This window comes from Pelophylax lessonae, assembly GCF_965119305.1.
Source record: "Pelophylax lessonae genome assembly, chromosome: 5".
Classification (NCBI taxonomy): Eukaryota; Metazoa; Chordata; class Amphibia; order Anura; family Ranidae; genus Pelophylax; species Pelophylax lessonae.
In genome coordinates this window covers 271,496,646-271,514,484 of record NC_138772.1, presented here as the reverse complement: position 1 = coordinate 271,514,484, position 17,839 = coordinate 271,496,646, and the positions used below count along the sequence as shown (strand labels likewise).

General features: G+C 48.9%; 1 protein-coding gene across 2 annotated transcripts in view; it reads left to right on the top strand.

Moving 5' to 3' along the window:
- Positions 1-17,839, top strand: part of EPB41L4B (erythrocyte membrane protein band 4.1 like 4B) — an 839,761-nt gene that overhangs the window by 337,511 nt on the left and 484,411 nt on the right. For both annotated transcript variants that reach the window (XM_082258285.1, XM_082258286.1), the window contains exon 7: positions 3,677-3,797. In XM_082258285.1, coding sequence (XP_082114411.1) covers positions 3,677-3,797 — 121 coding nt within the window. The remainder of the gene's footprint in view (positions 1-3,676; positions 3,798-17,839) is intronic.

The following is a 17,839-nucleotide window of genomic DNA, read 5'->3' as shown; positions in this document are numbered from 1 at the left end:
ACACATGCTAAAGGGTGGTCAGTTACAGGGGGTGACTAAAAGTTATTGTAAGGTTAAAAACCTAAAAAAAAAAAACTAAAGGTGGCATAATTACCTGCTCTGTGCAATGGTTTTGTGCAGAGCAGCCCCGATCCTCCTCTTCTGGGGTCCCTCACTGGCGCTTCTGGCTCACCCCCCCTGCTGAATTTCCCCCTATAGTACGCCGCTTGCTATATGGGCATGCATGCTGGGTCACTCCCAAACACACAGTGCAGCTCAATCCCATCCCCTGTCCCTCCTTAATGGCTGTGATGCAAGAGCCATGCCCTCCCACTGCTACCTCTGAGCCATTAAGGAGAACGAGAAAGAGAGCAGCAGTGCTGCTCTTGTGCACGGTGCTGGATTGACATCAGGCTCAGGTAAGGATAAGGGGGGGCTAGGGAGAGTTGCACACAAGGTTTTTTCCTTAATGCAGAGTATGTATTAAGGTAAAAATAATGGTGCATTTTTGGTGCGTTTTTTGTTTTTATGTCAAAGTGTTACAGGTGCATGCTGGGAGTTAGGAATCTAGAAAACACACCAAAAACAAATTCAAAGCCTTGAAAAAAAATAAATGCATACACATTTGTATCGTGCTTTCTTTTTTGTTTTGTTTTTTTTAGCAGTACTCCTGTGACCCACAAGATAAGCATGACCGTAACTAAAAGCAAACCGCTGCTTATCAAGGTTATAAGATTTTTATTATTTTTTTTTACACTGAATGTCCATGTACACGGGACGCTGGAAATGGCCGTTTAGGAGCAGTTGGGCGTTTTTTTCAGAAGCCCCTGAACCCATCTACATTTTATCTTATCTGTCCATGTACACCAGGTCGTTTACAGTCATTTGCAGGCAGTTGCGTTCAGGGACTTTTTTTAGAACACAATTATTTGCGTTCGAACGTGTGTTTCCCGGCGTTTCAAACGCACAGACGCGTCTGAACGCGATGACCCGCGTTTAGCATTCGCGTTTTTCCATTTTAAAGGGGAATAATTTTTTTGACCTCTAGGAACGGTTCTAAACGCAAACGCCGCTAAACGCGGGTACAAACGCGACCGAACGGACGTTTGAAAAATGTCATAAAAATTCCAGCATTCAAAGGGACTTTTAACAACGTTCCGTGTACATGGAGCCTAAGGCTCCATGTACACGGGACGCTGGAAATGGCCGTTTAGGAGCAGTTGGGTGTTTTTTTCAGAAGCCCCTGAACGCAGCTCCATGTTATCTTATCTGTCCATGTACACATGGTCGTTTACAGTCATTTGCAGGCAGTTGCGTTCAGGGACTTTTTTTAGAACGCAATTCTTTGCGTTCGAACGTGTGTTTCCCGGCGTTTCAAATGCAGAAACGCGGCCGTACGTGACTGAACGTGATGAACCTACGTTCAGCCACGTTATAAGTTTTTTTTTCTTCCATTCAAAATCAATGGTTCCCTATGGGAGCCTATTGATTTGAATGGAAGTCGCACCGCAAGTCGGATCTGACTTGCGGCGCGACCTGCACTGTGAGAATCTTGAGGGGGAACTCCACGCCAAAAATGGGGAAAAAACTGCGTGGGGGTCCCCCCCAGGTTCCAAGCCAGGCCCTTCGGGTCCGGTATGGAATTTGAGGGTAGCCCCACGCCGAAAAAACGGCGTGGGGTCCCCCCCAAAATCCATACCAGACCCTTTTTCGAGCATGCAGCCCGGCAGGTCAGGAAAGGGGAGGGGACGAGCGAGTGGCCCCACCCCCCCTGGACCACACCAGGCCACATGCCCTCAACATGGGGGGGTGTTGGTGCTTTGGGGCAGGGGGAGCTCTGCACCCCCCACCTCAAAGCACCTTGCCCCCATGTTGATGAGGACAAGGGCCTCATCCCCACAACCCTGGCTGGTGGTTGTGGGTGTCTGCGGGCAGGGGGCTCTTCGGAATCTGGAAGCCCCCTTTAACAAGGGGGCCCCCCCAGATCCCGGACCCCCTCCCTATGTGAATGGGTATGGGGTACACTGTACCCCTACTCATTCACCACATAAAAGGCAGTGTATGGAAATAACGACAGGAGACGTTTTGGAAAGTTTATTAAAAATCTTCATCCGGCTCTTCTTGTCTTCTCCTCTCCGGGGTCTTCTGCTCTTTTGCTGTCTGCTCTTCTTGTGTTTTTCTCTCCGGGGTCTTCTGCTCTTTTGCTGTCCCCTCTTCTGCTGTCCTCTCTTCTTTTCTTCTCCTCTCCGGTCTTCTGCTCTTTTGCTGTCGGCTCTTCTTCTTTCTCCGGTCCTCCGACGACGACGTCTCCGGTGATTATGCCGGTCTCTGCAGCTTATTATATAGCCATTAGGGGCGTGGCCCCCGATGACGTCATCTGTGACATGAGGGGGCGGGGCCTCCCGATGATGTCATCGGGGGGCCACGCCCCTAATGGCTATATAATAAGCTGCAGAGACCGGAGACCGGCATAATCACCGGAGACGTCGTCGGAGGAGGACCGGAGGAAGAAGAAGAGCCGACAGCAAAAGAGCAGAAGACCGGAGAGGAGAAGAAAAGAAGAGGGGACAGCAAAAGAGCAGAAGACCCCGGAGAGAAGAACTCAAGAAGAGCGGACAGCAAAAGAGCAGAAGACTCCGGAGAGGAGAAGACAAGAAGAGCCGGATGAAGATTTTTAATAAACTTTCCAAAAAGTCTCCTGTCGTTATTTCCATACACTGCCTTTTATGTGGTGAATGAGTAGGGGTACAGTGTACCACATACCCATTCACATAGGGAGGGGGTCCGGGATCTGGGGGGGGCCCTTGTTAAAGGGGGCTTCCAGATTCCAATGAGCCCCCTGCCCGTAGACACCCACAACCACCAGCCAGGGTTGTGGGGATGAGGCCCTTGTCCTCATCAACATGGGGGCAAGGTGCTTTGAGGTGGGGGGTGCAGAGCTCCCCCTGCCCCAAAGCACCAACACCCCCCCCATGTTGAGGGCATGTGGCCTGGTGTGGTCCAGGGGGGGTGGGGCCGCTCGCTCGTCCCCTCCCCTTTCCTGGCCTGCCGGGCTGCATGTTCGGATAAGGGTCTGGTATGGATTTTGTGGGGGACCCCACGCCGTTTTTTCGGCATGGGGCTACCCTCAAATTCCATACCAGACCCGAAGGGCCTGGTTTGGAACCTGGGGGGGACCCCCACGCAGTTTTTTTCCCATTTTTGGCGTGGAGTTCCCCTTCAAGATTCTCACAGTGCAGGTCGCGCCCCAAGTCGGATCCGACTTGTGGTGCGACTTCCATTCAAATCAATAGGCTCCCATAGGGAACCATTGATTTTGAATGGAGGCAGAAAAACGCTGCTAACATCAACGTGGCCAAACGTGCAAAAACGCAAATGGAAAAAGCTACTGAAAGCACGTTTAACAGCTGCTTTTTGCCGGCGTCAGAAATAGCTTTGCAGGACGTTTTTTCTAACGTCCCGTGTACATGGACCCAAAAGGAGATTGTTTTACTTAGGAATTGTAGAATAAGAAAGCAGGTGACAATGTTGTCATTAGTACACGCTGTTCTATGTGTGAAAAAAATTACTTTGTCTTGGACAGCAAATGCAGTGATTTTTTTTTTTTTATTTATTGTACCTCCCACTCAATATTTCAAGAGAAGGGGATGCATGCCATGTTAAATGTATTTTGTAAATGTATTTTCTTTTTTTTCAGCGGAACTTGGTGAGTGTGAGCTATCAGAACATACACCAGAACTTGTGTCTGAATTTCGATTCATTCCAAATCAAACTGAGTCTATGGAGCTTGATATTTTCCAGAAGTGGAGAGAGTGTAGGTATGTGAATTTAATTTCTCAAAATGACTTGAATGTCCATGTATAAGGTGATTTTTAATGGCAAAACAGACAATTTTACACGTAATTGAAGGTGAACTTTTGATACCAAATCTCTGTTCTCATTGACGTCAAAGAACAACTCACGCCAGAAGGTGAAAATGCTTGTTAAATCACTCAGGGTGTGCAATGCACATAGCATTTGGTCCCATTCAAACATGTGCTGAGGTTTAGAAAAAAAAAATACATTTTTGTCAGTCCAGGTCTGAACTCTATGGGCATTCACATGAGGGAGTTACAACCAGCAGTGACGCCCCCACCCCATCTTCATTCTGCAGTTTTGCTATGTAATCTTATATCGCCCTGTTTCCCTTCTGATATTCTCTATATTCATTGTAAATAAACATTGCCAATATCCGAAATGACAGTCCCAGCCACCAGTTATTCAGGTATAGAGTGTGGAGAAGTAATCCTGTCGGCTTGTGTGGTTGTGAAAATCAGCAGCTGCAACAGAGCTGCCATTCACAAAAACGCAAGCCACTCGATGATACTCTAATGTCTCTTGGACAAGTGTAAAGGGAGGGAGGTGGGCCCAGCTATGTGGCAACACTCCTCAGCAACCCCTGCACAGATTTGAATGGGACCAAGTGCGATGTGAGTTGGTTCTCTTGGAGGATTTAACAAGTATTTCAACCTTCTGGTAAGAGTTCTTTACAACTGAAGTTTAATCTGCTTGCATTTTGCTGCCTTTGGTTCCCCCTTGCCCTTCATGAAAATGCTAATGGCATTTTTGAAATGCAAAATTTCCATTTTTCATTGCATTCCAACTTATACCCAGGGAAATCATCAATGTGTCTCTGTGCTTCTTGGCGCAGGCAGATTATGGCTGGTGGGAGGGGACAGAAGAGGGCCAAGCATACTTTCCTGAAAACATCAGTTTCCTGTCGCCATACTCCTCTTAAGAGCCCTCAGCATTGATCTGGCTTTAAGTGGAGTTATGCAAATATCAAAGTGCCTTGATGAGTGGATGTCAGCCTGGCAGTGGGAGATTTTAGGCAGAAAAATTTGCGTGCAGATGTTAAGCTGACCCTCAATGTTGGGAAGGACCTGAAATTCAATAAATTAAAGGGGTGGGCCAAGGATGGTAAAGCTGGGGAGGAAAGGCCTAAAAAACCTAAAGCCAGGAAATGAGGAGGGCTCTGTCTGTCTTGCTTCAGCTTCTAATGTGCACTTTGAGAAATCTTGTCCCAAAGCCCCCCCAACTATTTAGTTATATTTCTTCATTTTAGTAATATTTGTCCTGAATTGACTGAAATTTATGTAGACAGTTGTCAGATTCCAGGAACTGGAATAAAACGAAGCCCTACGTTTCTCAAGCTTAGGGATCATTTAGCAGTAAGGCTAAGGTCCACAAATGTGGTGTCAGCTGGGAAAACTTAGGAATTATTAAAAAATAGTCAATATAGTAAGCCAGTAGATGTACTTTTGTGTATTTTTAGCAAGGGTGTGAGGATGTAGAATTATTTTTGATCTGTGGCTCTGAAAGAGGTAATTATCCTTACATAATTTGTGGCATAAAATGAGTTTCAGTTTAATACCTTTTTCATGCTTCATCTGTAAATATTTTGTTTTGTCATTATTTTGTGCCATCTGCAAACCCTAAATTCAAGAAATACAAATATTTTATTTTAATTTTGATTTGAAGACTGAGTCATTAGAATAACCACTGCTGGAAGTAATGGTACCTGCACATATCTGCAGCAGCCTACTAAAGCCTTCACCTATGGCCATACCCCAGGCTGTTGTGCCAGGTAAAGCTTAAAGCGGTTGTAAATGATATTTTTTTTTTTTTTAATTAAAATGACAAACGCGTTATACTTACCTGCTCTGTGCAGTGGTAATGTAGTGAGCCACCATAGTAAGCCGCTTCCTATAGTGGCACACCTGGGGGCTCACCTTCCAGGCTGGGCTGAGTTCATCCATAGACCTACACAGCGCAGTTTGGCCCCGCTCCCTCCTCGTATAATTTGATTGCCAGCAGCAGGAGCCAAAGCCTGTTGTTGCTATCATTCAGGATAGCGAGGAGGGAAACAGACAAGCCTCACTGCAGATGTGCACAGAGCTAGATAGAGATTGGACTCTGGTAAGTATAAAGGGTGGTTAGGCAGCTAATGGAGCATTTATTTTACCCTAATGCAAGGAATGCATTAAGGTAAAAGAATTTCTAAAATTTACAGCAGTAGAAGCCAATGACTTCTGCTGCTGTGTGTGTGCCAATGAGGAGAGAGAGACTTGGGATAGCTGAGGCTTCCGTTCACATCTCTGAATCGAGAGGGGGTTCAGGTGAGTATTAGTGGGTGGGGTCTGTGGGAAAGCTGCACATGGGTTTTTTACCTTCATGCATAGAATGCATGAAGGTAAAAAAAAAAATCCCGCCTTTACAACCACTTTAAGCACTTTTGGATAGTTCTTGTCCATCCCTTTCTCTCTCCTGCATATTTGCTATTAGCCAGTGGATAGACTTTATAATGGTAAGCGATTCAGCTGTAAGGGCAGCATTTTGGAGGTTTCTGCAGATCTTTGTTTGCACCACCTCAATTATTTTGTTATTTTTAGAGCTTAGTTTATCGGTCTTTTGGTAAGTGACTAATAAATATAATTAAGTATTATAAAAGGGTTTTCAAGGTATGTGAACTCATCACATATACACTCAGTATATCCTGTGAAAAATGTTTTTTCTCTTTCGTTCACCGACAGACACAGCTTTAAGTCTTGAGACCATTGGGCTTTATGCTCTCTCTCTAGGATTAGGACTAGGCAGAAACTTTTTTGATTACGCCCCTGGGACAGTCCCAGAGGGTATACCATCACTTCCTGCTGTAGGACTCCAGTTTTTTCTGCCTAGTCAGGAGTAAGGACCTGGCTCTTTGCTGGGATCTGTGGTCCTGGCATTTTTTCCTTTTTAGATTGAATTTTTTACTTTTTCTTTATTATTTTTGCTCCTGTGGGAACTGCAATCAACTGTTCCTGGGCAAACTAAATTCAACAGCCGGACTGGGTGACGCACTGGATATTCTAGTTCCTTATGGTCTTCCCAGTCTGGCCTGCGAGCGTGACCCAACTATTAGCTCCGCGCTAGGTTGGCCGCGACATAGCCCCACTGCACGGGGGCTGGCCGGCGAGTGAAGCACCTCGCAAGGTCGCATTGCCCTGGTCTCGACAACAGTCCCAATCAGAGTCACAGTGTACCGCAGGCCACATCACCCCCATTCCAAGATGGTGCAGTGGACTGCTGTAAGCAGCGCCCACCTGGGGACTGTGGTATGGTGAGTAGTGCCCCCCTCCTTTCTTACAGAATTGTTGGGGTGGTCGCGGGCCTTCCCTGGGGATGGTAGGCCCCTCCTGTGTCCTTCCTCCCCCCATACTTTTCCCCCTTCTCCTTAGCGGGGTTCCCCTGTGTAGGTGCCCTCATTTGCGCCCTATCCCCTCCGCTGGCCCCTCCGGGCTTGTAAGCGTTGGGCCGGAGAAGTAGTGGGGGTGTCATTACCTGGAGTGCTGTGGGGGTGGTGGTCCCCTCCTCTGAGGTCTATGTGCTTCCCTTGGGTCCAGGTTCCAATGCAGTGCCGCATGGTGCCACCATTTTGCCTTGGATTCTGTATTCCTGGCTTTGACGGCCATGTTTTTGGTTTCCCCATAGAGTTTTAATGACGGCCATTTTCCTGTAGTCTGATGCAGTGCTGAGGCTGTGGGGGGGCCTCTAGTGTCAGGTCAGCGTTTCCTCTTCCTCTTTCCAGTGTGGCAGACCGTTTTGGCGCTCTCCAGTTCGGGTGGTAAGTTTGAAGCCCCCACCCCTGCCTTCACCTTTATCCTCTGCTTCCTCAGATTCTAAAGGTGGATTTGCCTCCACGGACGAGAGTCAGCCCACTGGGTCTGTGTCCACGTATGCTGAGTGCTCTAACAACAGGATGAGTCCTCCTCTGCTCTGAAAAAGCACTGGTGGTCAGTGCGGGAAACTTTAAAGTTGGAGGACTCCGCTGCAGCTGAGTTGGCGACGCCAGTGCAGATTGGCACCCGCAAATCTTCCAACGTGACTAAGGTGTTCCCCTTTCCTGCCTATTTTGACGAGATTGTCACTACTCAGTGGGGTTCGCCAAAATGCATGGTTGGAATACCTAAGCGTTTTGTTAGGAGATATCCCTTTTGAGGAGTCTCTTCTGAAGAGACTAACAGTTCCACTGTCGGTGGATTCTCAGCTTTCCAGCCTAAATAAGACCACACTTTTGCCGGTGGAGGACTCTGTCTTTTAAGGACCCCGTGGACAAAAGAGCTGAGTCTCTAGTCCTGTACCTCTTCACCGTGGCTGGTTCAATTTTGAGACCGGTGTTTGCTATCACCTTGATATCCCAGACTTTAACGGAATGGGCTAAGATTTTGTGCCAGGATCTGGAGGGGAGTCAACACCCTTCTGAGCTGGCGGACCTGGCAGATCAGTTGATCCAGAGGTTACAGTACATTTGCGATGGATCCCTGGATGCAGCCCCTTTGGCCAGCAGGGTTTCGGTGACGGCGATGATCCTTTGCCACATGATCTGGTTGAAGTACTGGTCGGCTGACCAGGCTTCTAAAAAGATGCTGACTGATGACTGATCTTCCTTTTGTAGGTGACTTTCTGTTCAGTGCCTCTATGTAAGAGATTATTAGGGGTCTTACGGGAGGCAAGAGTACATTGCTTCCGCAGGCTGCTAAGGGCAAGGAACCTCGCTGTAAGCGGGGTCCCTTCTTTTCGGCTCACAAGCAGCCCTTTCGTCGGTCTGGATCGCAGGAAAAGGGCTCGAGATCCACCCGTAACTTTGTGGGAGGCTCCAAGAGACCCTGGAATGGTAAGTCCAAAGCGGGCGCATCTGGTTCCGCAAACAAGCCTTCCCCAGCCTGAAGGAGCGCCCTCACCCGCGTCTGGGGTGTGGGAATGTCTTTGCTTCTTTCCGGATCTGTGGACCTTGCTCATTCAGGAGAAATGGGTCCACAAACTAATTCGGTTCAGTTACAAGATAGAGTTTCGGTCCTTGTCTCCATCAGGTTCTTTCCTTCCAACTTATGCCTGTCTCAGGAGCTGCTACAGGGCCTCTACGGAGCAGTGCAGGACCTGTTACCACAAGGAGTTATGGGGCCGGTTCCAGAGTCGGAACGTTTTCAAGGTTTTTATTCAAATCTGTTTACAGTTCCCAGGAAGGAAGGCGAGGTTCGTCCAATCTTGGATCTCAAGGCTCTGAACCACTTTGTGTGGGTTCAGAAATTTCAGATGTAGTCCATCCGCTTTCAATTCATGGCGTTACCCTTTGGTCTCGCCTCAGCTCCTCGGGTGTTCACAAAGGATTTAGCCCCAGTGTTTGCCTTGTTATGGCAGAAGGAGATTGTGGTACTAGGTTACCTAGGAAGATCTACTTCTGCGTGCAGAGTCTTCCTCGGCTCTAGAAGCAGACTTGGTTGTTACGGTGCGAACTCTGCAGGAGTTTGGGGGACACTGAATTTTCAGAAATCGGCACGGTCTCTGTCCACAAATCTGAACTACTTTGGTCTGATGCTGGACTCAGCGTCAGCCCGGGTGTTTCTTACTCAGACAAAACTTCTGAAGCTACAGGATGTTGTTTGGCTCCTGTTGTCCAACCATCGATCATCACTCAGGACTTGCATGCAAGTGTGGGTCTGATGGTCTCCACCTTCAAAGCGGTTCTATTTGCGCAGTTCCACATCAGACCCTTGCAACGGAGATTCTGATCAAATGGAACAAGAATCCGTTGTCATTCAGCAATCTGATCCTGTTGAGTCAGGGTTTGAGGGAGTCTTTCCTATGGTGGCTCCACTCCCCGGTCCTACATCTGGGGAAAATCCTTTCTTCCGCTGTATTGGATTCCAGTCTGTTCAGATGGGAGGTGTTTTAGGAGTGTGTTCGGCCCAAGGTGTCTTGAATCGGGAGGAGTCCAGGTTGCCGATCAACATCCTGGAAATTTGGGCGATCAGACTTTGTCCGTCTCCATGGACAGATCGTCTGCAGGGATGCCCTGTGTGGATACAATCAGACAATGCTATGGCTGTGGCATATGTCAATCATCAAGGGGGTAAAAAGAGTGCCCTGGCGGCCCTGGAAGTGGCCGGCATCTTGAGGTGAGCAGATCGATATGTTCCTGCCCTCTCTGATGTGCATATTCCGGGAGTAGAGAATTGCCAAGTGGACTATCTAAGTCAGCAGACGTTGGATCCGGGAGAATGGTCTCTTCACCCAGAGGTTTTTCATAAACCGTGTCTTCCGTGGGGGACCCCCGATGTGGACCTGCTGGCTTCCTGTCTTGACGGGAAGGTGCAGAGGTTTGTGTCAAGATCTCTGGATCCTCTGGCCGACAACGCAGACGCTCTAGTGGTCCCTTGGGGTCAGTATCGTCTGATTTACACCTTTCCTCCAATACAACTTCTGTCGAGACTGCTGCGCAGAATCGAGGTAGAAGGAATTCTAGTCATTCTGGTGGCGATAGACTGACCTTGCCAGTCTTGGTACGTAGGCCTGGTTAGGCTGGTAGCAGACATCCCTTGGAAACTTCCTCTCAGGGAAGATCTTCTGTCTCAGGGACCAATCTTCCATCCTGCTTTAAGGTAGCTGCCTTTAATGGCTTGGCTATTGAAAGCCAAGTGCTGAAGGACAGAGGGCTGTACGAGTCGGTGATTCTTACGCTGTTGAAAGCTAGAAAATCTACCTCCAGTAATCTTTTCCATCGAGTTTGGAAGGCGCAAATTACTTGGTATGAGTCACGGGGGGTTTCTCCCTGTTCCTTTTCCTTGCCTCGCTTGTTGGTATTTCTACAATTGGGTGTAGATCAACATTTGGCTCTGGGCACTATCAAGGGCCTGATTTCCGGCAAAGTCCTTGGTTCACAATTTTGTGCAGAGAGTTCGCCATCTGGCTCCTCTGGTGCAATCCCTGGTACCTCCGTGGGATCTCAATTTGGCACTATCGGTGCTTCAAGAATTGATAAAAACAACCTATGTTATCTAATAAAGACATGAGTAAACGCATATATAATTAAATAGATGTATTACAACATATTAGACCCTCCGCAATATAAGTACATATAAAACCAACCTTTCCCCCATAAAAGCAAAGATATAAAGAAATGGGGTGGCCGGGAATATGTAACATCGGAGGAACCAACGATTATATGTGTCTAAGCGTGTATGCGAACAAGGAGCAAGACAAGAAGGATATATAAAATCGGAAGAACCAACGATTGTATGTGTCTAAGCGTGTATGCGAACAAAGAGCAAGACAAGAAGAATATATGGATGTAGAAACAATTGTGTATATATTATTAATGAATCATGGATATTAATGAAAAATGGATCATTTTTTATATATATATTCTGTTTTATTCCATATGTTATAAATATGTGTAGACCAAAGATGGCACTAGTGTGGAGGAATATAATCAAAAAGATTGTCAGATGGCATAATAAAACAGCCTATATATAGCTGTAAATCATACAGAACACTGCAGCATCCCAAGAGGGATGAAAAGGTTAATTAGATAAGGGTTTACCGAATGTTGCAGTGATCTGCCAAATGTATCCATTAAATGGGAGTCCCCGGCGTCTCTTAATGTCTGAGACCTTAGCTCCACACTAGGTCGGCCATGACAAAGCCCCACTGCATGGGTGGTGGCCTGCGAGTTAAACACCTCGCGAGGTCGCATACGACCAGGTCTCGGACCGAATCGCAGCATTCCCCCAGCTAACAGCCCCCCTTTCCGATGGAGAGAGGTTCTGTCTGGAGCGGTGCCTGGCTGGTTCCTGGTATGGTGAGTAGCTGTCCCACCTCTCCTTGGGGTGGACGTAGGCCTCTCCTTGGGACATCCAGACCGCCAAGTTCCCCTCCTTCCCGCCAGCACCCCCCCTTCGAATCTCTCGTCCGCCCCCCCTTCCCCATATGCTGGGGCTGTTTGGGTGGTCTGGCCACTTTCCTGGGGTGGGAGCAGGGCACTCACTGGCAGTGGGGGGCCAGGGAGGATGCGCCGCCGGCAACTGGACGATTGACTGTGTGTGTGTGTGTGTGGGGGATCTGTCCTTGAGGCCTGGTCTCCCAATCCTGGGTCCCTGTATGCGATTTTGTTGTGTGTGTTTTATACACGGTGGCCATGTTTGTGTAGTCCGGCGGTGATTTTGCTGTGGTTGCCATTGAATATAGTGACGTCCATGACAGTGGAGACCTCTGGACAGGGATTTCAGTGGTGGGAGCACCGCCTCATCCTCTGGTGCTGACTCCTGGATCATTTTACTTCCTTCGTGTAGTGCAGATTATCCTGGTGGCTGCAGGTGCTTTTCTCTGCGGGTGGTGAGTCTGGTGGGGTTCTCTCCCTCTCTGCTGAGGATCGCTTGATGCTTTGTGCCTGGCGACCTGGTGGTGCTGTCAGTGCGGTGGGGGTTGTCCCTTAGCAGTGTTTTACACTTTTTTGTGGGGTCCCCCTCATGACTTATGGAGTCTTTGGAGCACATTTCCCCACCTGATCCCCTCTCTTAAGGCTGTGGGGCCCTCCGGGTCCCAACCATCCATCCATGCATTGACGTTGGCCCTGGAGTCCCTTGTGTCCTGGATGGAGGCGGCTTGCGGGCAACGGACTAGAAAAAAGCACCCCCTGCTGTCCCCTGCCTCATCTGTCTCATCAGATCCTGAATCTGATTAGGCCGCTGCGGACGTGGGTCACCCTGTTGGGTCTGCAACAACGTGCCTGGAATCCTCCGATAGTGAGGATGATTCCTACACGCCTGCGACCACGCACGAAAAGGCGCTCGTGGATTCACTGATTGTATCTGTGGGTGAGACCCTGAAGATGGAGGACGCAGCTGAAGCTGCAACACAGGCGCTGTTACCCTTTGGCACTCACAAGCCATCCAGAGCGGCAAAGGTGTTTCCTGTCCCTGCCTATTTTGACAGAATTGTCGCTAAAGAGTGGGGACAACCAAAGCATTCCTGTGGGGTCTCTAAGCGCTTTACTAGGCATGAGGAGTTCCTTCTTAAGAAGTGGACTGTGCCACCTGAGGTGGTCCCTCCCAATTCCAGAATAAACAAGGCAACCATGGTTCCGGTTGAAGAGTCCCCGGCCTTTAAGGATCCGCCTGACCAGAAGGCGGAGGCTGCGGTCCGCCATACGTACACTCTGGCTGGTTCGACAACGAGGCCGGTATTCACCATTGCCCTAGTCTCTCAAACTCACCCCGAGTGGGCTAAGCTATTATGACCTGGAGGGAGAACAGCTCCCCCCTGCTTTTGTTGAGCTGGCGGACCAGCTGGTCCAGGGGCTGCAGTTTATCTGTGATGCCTCTTTGGTTGCAGATCCCCTGATGGCTCGCCTCTGTTTTAGCAGTCGTCTTTCGGCTCAAGTGCTGGTCTGCAGATCAGGCTTCAAAAAAGGCCTTAACTGATCTTCCTTTCCAAGGAGATCGCCTTTTTGGTGCTACCCTGGATGACATCTTTAAAGGTCTGAGGGGAAGATTACTTTTCTTCCACAGGCTACTAGGGCAAGGAACCTCACCTTAGACTTGGGCCTTCCTTCTCAGCTCATAAGACCTTTTTTCGTCCTTCAGGCTCGACTAACAAGGGCTGGAAGCCTTTCAGGACCTGTTCAGGAGTATCCAAATGAACATGGTCTGGCAAGCCAAATCAGGCTTCTCCAGACAAGGTTCCTTCAGCATGAAGGTGTGCCCTCACCCGTATCGGGGGTGGGGGGATGTATTTGCTGGTTTCCGGACCCGTGGACTTCCCTAGTGCAAGACAAGTCCTTCCACAAAATCATTTGGTCCGTCTACAAGATCGAGCTTCGCTCTTGTCCCCCCGGCAAGGTTTTTCCCTCCAACTTGCACCTATCACCAGACCGCTTGCCGGACCTGTTTGGGGCAGTGCAAAACCTGTTCCTTCAATGGCTGATTGTCTCGGTTCCAACTTCGGAACATTTTCAGGGTTTTTACTCAAACCTGTTCACAGTCCCCAGGAAGGAAGGCAAAGTGGGTCCAATCATGGACCTCAAGGCGCTAAACTGCTTTGTGCAGGTACAGAAGTTCAGAATAGAGTCCATTCGAATGATGGTGGCATCCCTGCGTCAGGGCGATTTTCCTTGCCTCTATCGATATCAAGGATGCCTAACTTCACATTCCAATATGTGCCAGTCACCAGCATTTTCTCCACTTTGCTGTGGGGGAGGAGCATTATCAGTTTGTGGCATTATACTTTGGTCTCGCCTCTGCTTCTCTTCACAAAAGTGTTAGCCCAGTGCTAGCCTTGCTACACCAACGGGCTATCGCAGTAGTGGGCTACTTGGACAATCTCCTTCTGCGAGAAGTGTCTCCCTCTGCTCTTGTGGACAACCTGGAGATCACAATCTTGACTCTGTGGAAGTACGGCTGGATTCTGGACTTTTAGAAGTCTGCTCTGGTTCCATCCATGAAGCTGGACTATCTGGGCCTGACTCTAGACTCGGCCTTAGCCAGAAGGCTCCTTCCTCTGGACAAACTCCAGAAATTGCAGGCTGCAATTCGTCTCCTGCTGTCCAACAGATGGTCATCCCTCCGGACTTCCATGCGGGTGCTGGGCCTGATGGTGTCTACCTTCGAGGCGGTTTCGTTTGTACAGTTCCATACGAGGTCCCTGCAAAGGGAGATTCTGCCCTTAACGGGACAAGACTTCCCAGCCTCTGGAATATCAGATCTGGCTGAGTCGGGTAACGAGGAAGTCCTTGATATGGTGGCTTCATTCTCTGGCGCTTCAGCTGGGATAATCCTTCCTCCCCTTGTATTGGACAGTGGTCACCAAGGATACCATCCTGTCCAGCTGTGGAGGTGTCCTCGACAAGCATCCTGCTCAGGGCATCTGGACGCTGAAAGAGTCCAAATTACTGATCAATGTCTTTAAACTCCAAGCAATCAGACTGTGTCTGGACCATTGGATGGATCATCTTAAGGGTTGTCCAGTGTGCATTTAATCGGACAATGCCACGGGTGTGGCTTATGTCAATCAAGGGGGCACAAGAAGTGTCCTGGCAGCTTTGGATATAGCCAGTATTCTAAGGTGGGCAGAACGGTTCATTCCAGCCCTCTCCGTCGTTCACATTCCCGGGGTTTGAAAATCCTTCCTCCCCTCGTATGGGACAGTGATCACCACGGATGCCAGCCTGTCCAACTGGGGGAGGCCTCCTTGGCAAGCATTCTGCTCAGGAGATCTGGACGCTGGAACAGTCCAGACTACTGGTCAATGTCTTGGACTGATCGTCTGCAGGGTTGTCCAGTGCCCATTCATTCTCACAATGCCACGGCCGTGGCTTATGCCAATCACCAAGGGGGCACAAGTTGTGTCCTGGCCGCTCTGGAGGTAGCCGTGTTCTAAGGTGGGCAGAAAAGTTTTTTCCAGCCCTCTCCACCGTACACTTTCCCAGGGTGGAAAATTGGCAGGCGGATTATCTCAGTGGGCAGGCGTTGGACCACAGGGAGTGGCCCCTTCATCCGGAGGTGTTTCATCAGGTGTGTCTCCGGTGGGGCCCTCCCAAAGTGGATCTGTTGGCATCTCAGCTCAATAGAAAGCTGCAGAGGTTTGTGGCTCGGTCAAGGGATCCTTTGGCCGAAGCCACAGACACGCTGGTAGCCCCGTGGGGGTCAGTATCAGCCAATTTATGCCTTCTCTCCTCTTAAGCTTCTGCTCAGACTTCTACGCAGGATCGAGGCAAAAGGGATTCTAGCCATCTTAGTGGCTCCGGACTGGGCTCACCAGGCTTGGTACGCCGATCTGGTGTGGCTGGTCGAAGTCGTTCCTTGGAAGCTTCCTCTCAGGGAGGATCTTCTGTCTCAAGGAGCGATCTTCCATCCTGCTTTACAGTCGCTAGCTTTGCCGGTTTGACTGTTGAACACCAGGTGCTGAAGGATAGGGGTTTATCTGAGTCAGTGATTCCTACCCTTTTGAAAGCTAGGAAATCTACTTTCCATCGTACATGGAAGACGTACATTACATGATGTGAGTTTTTTGGGGTTCCTCTACGCTACTTCTTGGTGGCTCAGATCTTAACCTTCCTTCAACGGGGGGTTGAACAGAAAACAGTAATTGACCTTCAGTATCATAAAGGGCCAGGTGTTGGTTTTGGCTGTCTTCGTCTAACAATCTTTGGTCAAACACTCCTGGTGCGTAGCTTTCTTCAGGGTGTCTGACATTTGGTTCCTTCAGTGCAGACTCCGTTGCCACCTTTTGGATCTTAGTTTGGTGCTTTCAGCTCTGCAGAAGCCTCCTTTTAAAAATACTCAGGAGATTCCTATCACGTACCTGGAGGTGAGCCTGAACGGTGAGGAAGGCCTCTCTTACGCCTCTGACTCGGGACCCCTGATAGTGCAGACAGGAGGCGCCGAGTATAGAGTAGCATGAGTGCCTGATGTAGCTGGAAGCAGGCTGATGTCCACAGACAGGGATAGCCGGGTAGGTCCAGAGCAGGTATGCTGGCAACTAGTGCTGGTGGCAGGAGCGTAGTGCGACAAGCCGGTCATACAGGAGCCAGAAGGAGCAGACTGGAGGTCAAGGGACAAGCCGAGGTCGGTGCAGGCGGAGAGCAGAGGATAGTCAGGACAACCCGGGTCTGGTACTGGTAAGCAGGATACAGGTTAGCAGGTTCAGGTCAACAAGGCTGAAGACAAAGCAGCACTGGAGCTGAGCAAGGGCTGGGTTTAAATAGCCCATTTGGTGCCAGCATCTGTCACGTTGCATGCGCATTCACCAAGTCCCAGCGGGATTGAACAGAAACACAACTCTGAACAGCAAACCTCTTCTTACATTGCCCCCTCCCAATGGGCAGCCTCCGGATGCCCAAACGGGCTAGTTTCTCAGGGTGAATACATTTGAATGCTTGGATTAGGCCTTTTGCATGAATATTGGTTACTGGCTCCTAGGAATTATCTTCAGGTCCATAACCTTTCCATTTAATTAAGTATTGGATTAGGTTGCCTCTTTTCCTTCAATCAATAATGGATTCTACTTCGAATTCCTCTTCTCCATCGATTAGCATGGGTTCAGGAGGCCCATTGATCCGTCCAGGTAAAGGGTCTGGTAATGTAGATTTCAGCAATGATACGTGGAAGACAGGGTGGATTTTAAAAGACTCAGGTAACAGTAATTCATAGGTCACATCATTCATTTTCCTTTTAACTGGAAAGTGGCCTATGTACTTGGGCCCAAGTTTTCTTGACGGGCAGGTTAGTTTTAGGTTGGTTGTGGCCAGCCATACCTTGTCACCAGGTTCCGAGATCAGTTCTCCTCTTCTTTTTCTGTCATAGCACCTTTTGTTACATTCTTGAGCTTTGGCCATAGTTTCCTGTAGTAATCTGTTATTGGATGTAAAAAAATTAACCGTGTCCTGGACAGCAGGAACAGGGCCTTTGGGAACTGTGGTGACCAGGAAGGAAGGGTGGTAGCCATAATTGGCAAAGAACGGGGTCTGCTTAATAGCAGAATATTCAGAATTATTGTAGGCAAACTCGGCCAGTGGTAACAGCGTTACCCAATCATCCTGTGAATAAGAGGAAAAACAGCGTAAATACTGCTCCAAGGTCTGATTTAGTCCTTTCTGTCTGGCCATTGGTCTGTGGGTGGTAAGCTGAAGAAAAGGATAGTTGAATTCCCAATTTTTCACAAAGGGATTTTCAAAACTTGGAGGTTTCGGACACTATGTTGGTAGGAACTCCATGCAGTCTTACAATCTCCTTGATGAACATTTTGGCAGTATCTGCGGCTGATGGTGTACCCTTCATTGGCAAGAAATGTGCCATCTTGGATAGCCGATCCACGACTAAAAAGATGGTGGTGTGAGCCTCGAATGGGGGCAGTTCCACAATCAAGTCCATGGATATCTTTTTCCAGGCCCTGTCTGGAATCAGCAAAGGTCTGAGTAGACCCCAAGACTTAGTTCTGGTTGTCTTGTTCCGAATGCAGGTGACACAGGTCTCAACATATTTCCTACAGTCCTTCTCCAGGCTAG